This window comes from Canis lupus, chromosome 19, assembly GCF_048164855.1.
Source record: "Canis lupus baileyi chromosome 19, mCanLup2.hap1, whole genome shotgun sequence".
NCBI lineage: Eukaryota > Metazoa > Chordata > Mammalia > Carnivora > Canidae > Canis > Canis lupus.
Window position 1 is genome coordinate 41,045,087 of NC_132856.1, and position 8,241 is coordinate 41,053,327.

At 57.2% G+C, this 8,241-nt stretch overlaps 1 protein-coding gene across 1 annotated transcript; it reads left to right on the forward strand.

The window, feature by feature from the left end:
* The first annotated feature begins 276 nt into the window (after window positions 1-276).
* On the forward strand, window positions 277-6,353 carry LOC140610289 (uncharacterized). Its single transcript, XM_072786157.1, has one exon. The coding sequence runs from the start codon at window positions 2,607-2,609 to the stop codon at window positions 6,351-6,353; it is 3,747 nt and encodes a 1,248-aa protein (XP_072642258.1). The 5' UTR covers window positions 277-2,606.
* The last annotated feature ends 1,888 nt before the right edge of the window (window positions 6,354-8,241 follow it).

An 8,241-nucleotide genomic window follows, 5' to 3' on the forward strand; every position in this document is an offset into this window, starting at 1 on the left:
GAATTCTGAGTACAAAGGACTCAGCCTGGTTTGGCAGGGTGTGTAGCTGGTCCCTATTCAGTGCTGCCAGGCTCTCGGGAGTGCACTGGCTTAGAAGTGCTGACAGGGGAAATGCCCCTTCCAGGCTTGAGCACCTGCTAAGCTATTGGGAGGAGGAGAAGGTTCAAGTGGGACATAGCTCAGGTGGGTGCTTGGGGCTATAGCACTCAGAAGGGAGGCATGTTGGCTCCCTTCCAGGAGGGTCCATGGATTTCTGAAGTGCGGGTCCAGAGCCTGGTGGCCTGGCTTCAGATTCTGGCTCTACTACTCATTTAACTGAGATCTCTGTGAATTCTCTCTTCTTTGTGCCTTGGTTTCCTCATTTATAAAATAGGGATAATAGTGCCCAGCTCATCAAATTACAAGGCTGGTAACTAGCACTCAGGAATGCCCAGCTCATAGGAAGAACCTGATCAATATTAGTCATGGTTCTTTTTTATTTTTTAAGATTTTATTAATTTTGAGAGAGAGAGAGAGAGAGAGAGCACGAGTGAGGGGGGAAAGGCAGGGGAGAGAGAGAAGCAGGCTAGCAGTCTCCATTGAGCAGGGAGCCCAAAGGACGTGGGACTGGGTCCCAGAACCTTGGGATCATGACCTGAGCCAAAGGCAGACACACTTAACAGACTGAGCCACACAGGCGCCACACTTCTTATAAGGGGTGTTTGCTTCCCAGGGGGGAAAAACTTTCTCCTCTCTCAGGACTGCTTTTTGGGGGCCTTCCTTCATGGGCCACACCCTTCCACTGGCTCTGCATCCTTCCTCAAGGACACTTTAGGAGGATCTCTCAGTCAGTTTTCACAAAGCTCCCAGCCCTGGAAAAGAGGATTATGCCCCACTTCTGCAGGAGGTGGAGGGCGGAGGTGGTCAGACAGGCAGGGGGTCTCAGGGTCTCCCTCCCTGCCTTCTTAATCCTCCCAGGTGTAACCTGGCTCAAACCTCCCCACCAGCTCTGGAGGTTACTATGAGCATCTCCATCGTGGAGGAAGAAATCAGTTTGCTTGAGGCCAGAGATTAATGAAGTTGACAGTGTTGAGCGAGTATGTGTGTATGCATGTGCGCATAGGCAGGCCACAGGCCCTCCAGCTCTGCCACCTTCCTAGGCCATAGTGTGTGGTGAGGAGTAGCATCTGGGTGTTCTTTGCTGAAGGCAGCATCTGAGGAAAGGAGAGGAAGCCCAGGGGGCCTGAGCGGTGCTGAGTCAGGCTTCGCCCAGGGCCAAGGCAGGAAGGTGCAGAAGCAGCAGCACTAGCCAGCCTGGTCCCTGGTCACATCGTTTCACACCCCACGGCCAACTGTAAGCTCTATTTTTAACATTTGTGAAAACACTGCTTCCGAGGACAGGCCGACTGCTGCATTCCCCACAAACCTGTTTCCTGGGCAGAAAGACTGAGGCCTGAAAGGACACAGCCCTGGGGACTGGACAGAAGAGGCTCAGAGCTCACAGCTGGCAGGCAGGAGGAGGGCTGGCTCGGCCCCAGGTCAGAACCTCCAGACTAGGCCTGTGGTAATGGGTGCTTCCCCAAACTGCTGCCTAGGCCTGTCTTCTATAGCTAGAAGCTTGCCTACCCTATGTCCAGTCCCGTGTCCAGCTTGTCCTCACTGTGTACACAGCTGTGCCCACTGTGTGCCCAGTCCCGCACCAACCATATCCGTACTCTGCAGCCAGCCCTGTGCTCACTGTGTCCCTCCTGTGTCCCATCTGTAATTGCCACTTGGCTGGCCCTATGTCCACTGTGACCTAGCCCTATGCCAAGTGCTCTGCACCACCCCCACCCTCCTCAACCAGCAAAGGTGAAGTCGACACAATGTGACAGGAGCGAGAACATTCTGACTTGAGGATTCTGAGCAAAGGCCCCACCCCCACCCTTGTCGCCCCCATAGCCACCTCTGTGGGATACTGGTTCTAGGCTTGAAGGACATGTGGCTCTGGGGAGGGGGCTCTATGAGGCACAGGCAGAGGAGAACCATCTGGAGCAGAAAGACTGCCAAGGAGCTGCTGTCCCTGGAGTGGGAGCCAGGGAACGTGGGGGAGAGGAACACGGGCCTGAGCCAGGCCCCTCACCCTCTTCTGTCTCCCAGGACCGAGTGGTAAAGGGGCTTTGATCCCCCCAAAGGGCCTTGTGTCACATAGTTGGAACTCATCCCTGGGTTGGGGCTAAAGTCTCAAGTTGCTACATGAGAAGAGAGGAGAAGGAATCAAGTCTGGCATCTGACGTAGACCAGAAATCCAGGTTTCCCCAGTCTATTTTTCTCCCTTGCCCTTGGCCTTCCACTGCCCTGCCCAGCCCCTGCCACAACGGGCACCACCCTCGTCTGGCTAGCTGGCCTGGGGAGAGAGTAGTCAGTCACCTGGCCCGTAAGGGTAGAGGAAGCCGACTTCACCAGGATTCCCAGGCCTTTCTGTCTCCCAAGGTTCTCTGGGCAGGCCCCATTCCTCAGGGGGGTGGGGCCCCTGGTTTCCCATACTCTGTCACCACCACCCCCACCCAGGTCACTGGGGGCTGTGATGTGTGAGGTTGCCATGGCAATGAAGTGGGGGCAGGGCACCTAGGGCATGGAGCAGGGCTATGGAAGTCACCAAGAAGGTGGGGGGCCCTGATCCATCGGGCCCCCAGGGCCACCCCTCAGCCAGCAGCCAGCAGCTGGGGGGTGGCCACAGAGGGTCCCAAGGACCATGGATAAACTCGGGATCTGTATACTTCAGGCAGGGGTTGTCATTATCCACTGAGGCCATCATTGATAGGACCTGTGACCCTGCCTCCCAGGCCCATGCCCCTGAGCCCATTCACCAGCTACACCAGGATCCTGCTGAGGTTGGCTCCCAGTGTGGCCGTGAGCAGGCCTCCCAAGATGCCCCAAAACTCCCCTCTACTAGCCCATTTCCAAGCTCCATCGTGGGAACCCAAACGCATCTCATCGTGGAGAACAGGACTCTGACCTTACCCGTGGACACACGCAGTGACAGCACCAGTGACTCGCTCCAGCATGGATTTTGCCGCTCCCGGCTTCGGGTGCACGTTGCAGGTGAGGGCAAGGCTCCAGCTAAAGTCCTGGTAGGCTGGGGCAAAGGCCCCTGCCACCCTGACAAGATAGCCCCCTTGGGCAGCAGGAAGAGCCGGTGGCTACCTTATTTCCTTTCAGGGGAGGATGGCTTGGCTGCAACGCAAGGTCCTCTTCTGACTCCAGCCCAAGGTCAGGGCCAGGGCAAGGGCCCGTGTCCTCCCGCCCAGGCTCCTCCAACTCCAACTCAGGCAAATACTCCAGCTGGGGATACTACCCCAATGCCGGCAGCAGCTGAACCTAATACCTGCAACTCTGACCACTTGACAGACACCACTGCCACAACCCATGGCCTGTCCCAAGAGCTCCTGCTCAGGAAGTGTGGCAACCAATGGTCAGTCCTCTTGGAGTCTTCCGAAGTGGTCCCATCCTGCCAGGACAAAGTGGATTTTTGTTTCCAGAAGGAGCCTCCCACCCCAACGCCCACTCCAGAGGAGTCCTCTGACCATGTCCAGGAGCTCGAGGTTGCTGGAATGCAGGTGTTACCCACCCCACCTGAGAACCCAGAGGAGAAGCCCCTGGTCTGTACCTCTAGGCCAGGCAGCCCAACACCAGGCTCAGGCCCCCCAGGTACGCCCAAGTCCCAGAGGAATAGCCAGGAGAACTGTAGCTCTCAGACAGACCAGCAGCCTCTCAATGTTTGCAACAATACCTGCTCCAGTGTGCCACCATCTGCCTACCAAGTATCCTGCCACAAGCAGTCGCCAGTCCAGTCTCCCAGGGAAGCTGCACAGATTTCCCCCTCCAGTGCTCCTACCTGCCAGCTCCAGGATGCCACTGAAGATCATGTGCTGGTATTCGATATGGCCACAGGCAAAACCAGGATCGGGCTACTGTGCCATGACCCCACAGGTTCACGGGCAGTGCTGGTTGGTGTCATGCCCAGCCACTCATCCATCTATGTCCCCGAAAATGTGTTGTCCACTGCACCATTAGCCATGCCCATCCTTTCCCCTGACAACAATCGCTCCAGCTTCTGGTCCACTTCGCACATGCTCTCCAGCCCTGCACCCTCCAGCCTTTCAACTGGAAGCTACCGAGAGGTGGCCTTGGTTCCCAAGGAGGGCAGGCTCAACTTGGAGTCACAGGACACCCCTAGTTCTGAGACACCCATCAGAGTGTTCACTGGGCCCGTTCCACTAGGAATGCCCCTCCAGCTTGGTGAGAGGCTATTGAGCCATGTTCGTGATCCTGGCTGCTCCAAACCAGATGGTGTAAAAAGTGAACCTAGTCATACTGTCTGGATGCTGGATGCCTTCAGGATGCAGCACACCTCCATGATCCAGCCCAAGAAACTTCGGTGGATGAACTCAGAGCAGACCCCAGAGCTTGCTCCAGAAGCCCAAAAGCAGGAGGTGCCCAGATCTCTGCTTCAGGAGGATAGAGGCAACCACGACCAGAAAGAGGTCCTTACTGCTCACCCTGACAGCCTTCGGGGTGAAGGTGCTGGGCAGGCCTCCCTCGGTGGTCGGTCCCTACTGGCTGAGCAGCATCCTCTTGCTGGACAGCCCTCTCTGACCAGTCAGCCTCCCTCTGCTGAGCAGTGCCCCCTCACCAGGCCCACCCATCCTTCTGGACAGCTGCTCCTGGCTGAGCAGTCCCCCTCCACCAGGCAGCTCCCCCTTCCTGGTCAGCCCCCTCTCACTGGCACCCCTCTTGCCAGGCAGCTTTCTCTCACCGGGCAGCCTCCCTTTTCTCAAGAACCCCCCATTTCCAAAGGACCCATCTCAGGAGGGCCCCCCATCATCAGGGAGCCCAGCCAGGCCTCCACCATGTGCCAAGAAGGTGAGCCCTTGGGCTTGCCAGCCCATGTGGGGGTACTTCAGATGCCCCTGGCCCCTGAGGAGACCTGTGTCTACATGAGCAGAGATAAGGTCGGTGGTGGCGCCACTGAAAGCTCCAGCACACATCGGCTCTCATCCTGGCAACCGGGCAGTTCCCCCAGGACCCAGGAGGAACAATTTTCCCTGGTCACGTTCTCTACATCTGGCACTGGCTGCAAAGTCTTGCCCGTGGCCATGGTGGGCACAGAGCCCCAGGGTCCCCGCTTCAAGGTGACACCCGAGAACATCATGCACTCATCAGTAGTTGCACACCTTGGCCTGCTCCGTGGGGCCTGCTATGAACTGGTGCCCACCACAGATGCTCCGCCAATGCAGTCCCCGGTGCTCTGCCGCCACTCGCTTGGTCCCTACCAGGACATGGCAGCTGTGGTGATTGACACAGGCACAGGCTTCACCAAATGTGGACTGGCCAGAGAGGACCATGTCCTCAGTGTGTTGCCTTCACGTGTCCAGTTGCTACAGCACCCAGCCCAGGACGAGCCCCGGTATGCGGTGCCTGAGAACCAAGAGGGCTCCTATCCGGTGCTGAATCGGGGAGTGGTCTCTGACTGGGATGCGCTGGAGGTGCTGTGGCAGCACCTGTTTTACTGCAGGCTGGGCGTGCGCCCGGAAGAGCTGGCTGTACTTGTGGCCGATTCGCCCATCTCGCCACGCACCAACAGAGAAAAGGTGGCGGAAATACTCTTTGAGCGTTTCCATGTGCCAGCCATGCAGACAGTACATCAGGCCCTGCTGGCACTCTACGCTTATGGGCGCACCACTGGGTTGGTGCTGGGCAGTGGCTATGGGACCTCCTACGTGGCACCTATCCTCACTGGGGATCTGGCCCCACTTGACACCTACCGGCTGGATGTGGCCGGTGTTGACCTCACTGAATACCTGGCTCAGCTACTGTTGGCAGGTGGCTACTCACTGCCCAAGGCAGGGTTGGTCAACCAGATTAAAGAGGGCTGCTGCTACGTGGCCATGAATATGACAGCTGAGATGGCCCGCACTCGGACCCAGGCCCGAGTGGACTTTGTGCTTCCAGACAAGCAAGTCATCACTCTGGGCTCTGAGCGTTTCTGCTGCCCTGAGGCCCTCTTCCAGCCCAGTCTGCTAGGCCTCAACCAGCCTGGCCTCCCACAACTAGCTCTCTTGAGCATCAGCCGGCTGGAAGCCAAGCAGCAGGAGCAGTTGCTGGCCAACGTGGTGCTGGACGGTGGCAGCACCCTGATAAATGGCTTTCCTGAGCGCCTGAGACAGGAGCTGGGCCCCCAAGCCACTGTGCTGGGCTCTCCCCATCGTGCCGTTGCTGCTTGGCTTGGAGGCTCCATCATGGCGTCCCGGGACTCCTTCCAGAGCCTGTGGCTCAGCCGCCGTGAGTACGAGGAGGAAGGCCCTTGGGCTATCTACAAGTACCATCTGTGAGCACATAAAAGTTCTGGTTCTGCTTACTTGATCACTGTGGCATGTTTTAGACACAGAGTGTCCAGACATAGAGTCAGGGATGGGGACCCTGGCACTCCCAAGGCACACCCTGCACATTGGAACTTCCATGGGTCCTAGCAATCCTATCCTTTCCAGAGGACCCCAGAACCCCTTGGCTGGCATTGGCTCTGGTCTAACCTGACCTTTCCTGCACCCCAAGGGCAACCACAGACAGTGGCTGCTGTGGGTTTTGCCCCGTTGCCCTGGCGACAAGTGCAATTACCCTTGATTGCCAGCTCGTTGCCATGGCAATTTCAAACATAATGTAATAACCCACACAGCCTGGAGTGAGTCATGAAGGGGGACAGCCCCCTCCCCTAGCTCCAGAGGAAAAGACTGCTTGCCCTTCTCCATCTTGGGCCCCCTACGGGGGGCTAAGGACAGCAACATGAACAACACCCTAACAGTTCCAAAGATGGCTGGGGACCTGCAGCATTTTGACCCCCATGGGAGGGTATTTGTCAAAGTTTAGGCTTCTTGGGGGAGCTAGCCTGGTAATGCAGTGGCCCCAAGTCTGAACTTTAGCTAGAGCTCTATGCTTCTGTGGGCCAGTCAGAATATGAGAATATGAGAGTTCTGGCCTTTGGTGTCCTAGGGCAGGAAGTCAGGGTCATGGGGGGCAGCAGATAAGTCCTGGATCCTGGATGGATGGTACACCTGAGCCGGATGAGATCCGGCCTGCTTTGTAGGCTCTGTGGATAGGGAGGCTCACACTTTACCTTGCCTCTCTGTCTAGCTCTGGTTGGGAGCTGGAACTGTCAACTTTAGGCTCCCTTCTCCTCCTCAGCCTTCCAACCTGGACTGTCCCCACTCACAGGGTGCCTAGGGCACAAGCTTCCTCAAGAGATCCTCAGAGAGACTACTGGCCAATGCCAATGCCAATGCCAACTGCTCTGGCTCTTTGTCCAAACTCTGTCTTATGCTAAAGGACCTTCTGCTATTCCTCTGGCCAGGGGAGTGTGGCTAGAAGACATGGCCCCTGAACTGGTCTAGCTCTGAATAGTGGAGGTAGGAATAAAGTTAAACATGGGCCCAGTCCATGGCCTAGAAGAGCTGAGAGGATGGTGTCCAGCTGGTATTGCTACTTCCCACCCAGAGGGTAGCTGGAGGTAGAAGCCAAGACACTGAAGCCCTACCCTGCCTGTGCCTCCCTCCCTGGCTGGGGGCTGAGGGACAAGCCATTCCCCAGTCCCAACCCTGGATCCGCATCTTTAGGTTGTTCTCTCCACAAAGGGCCAAGACCTGATATCCCCCAAATGCCTGAGAGTGAAGGGCTGCCCAGGGTGGGGAGACTGGCAATAGCCAATAGGGTCATCACGGCCCCAGCAAGCCCTTAGCATGGCCCAGCCTCTTCCCACATCTGGCTTTTACACCCTGCTTCAGCCTCCACTTTCCTGAGGCCTGTGTCAGGCAGGAAGAGGATCAGTGGCTCCAGGGACCAGTGGCTCCAGGGACTGGCAACAGTGTCCATGTATATGTGCGAGCAAGCATGCCTGGGTGCACACAGAATGCAGACACACGTGCCACTGGGCACCACCGCACACACTGTGCTCCTGCCATCTCCTTCAGCAGAAGCGGGCGCACAGACATAGTCACACGTGTACACACACACCCTGCCACGTGCACTCACCCACAGGCACATGGAATGTGCACACGACCAAGAAGACATGGAGCACTGCCAGCAGCAAGCAGGGCTCTAGCGAACCACCTCTTCCCCTGCCTCTAAATGCCCCATTCCAGCCTCTCCTCAGCCCAGCTTCTCCATACCTAGACAGCCATGGCCTTTGGGAAAGACAGATAATGTATGTCACATGTGTAGGGTCAGCAA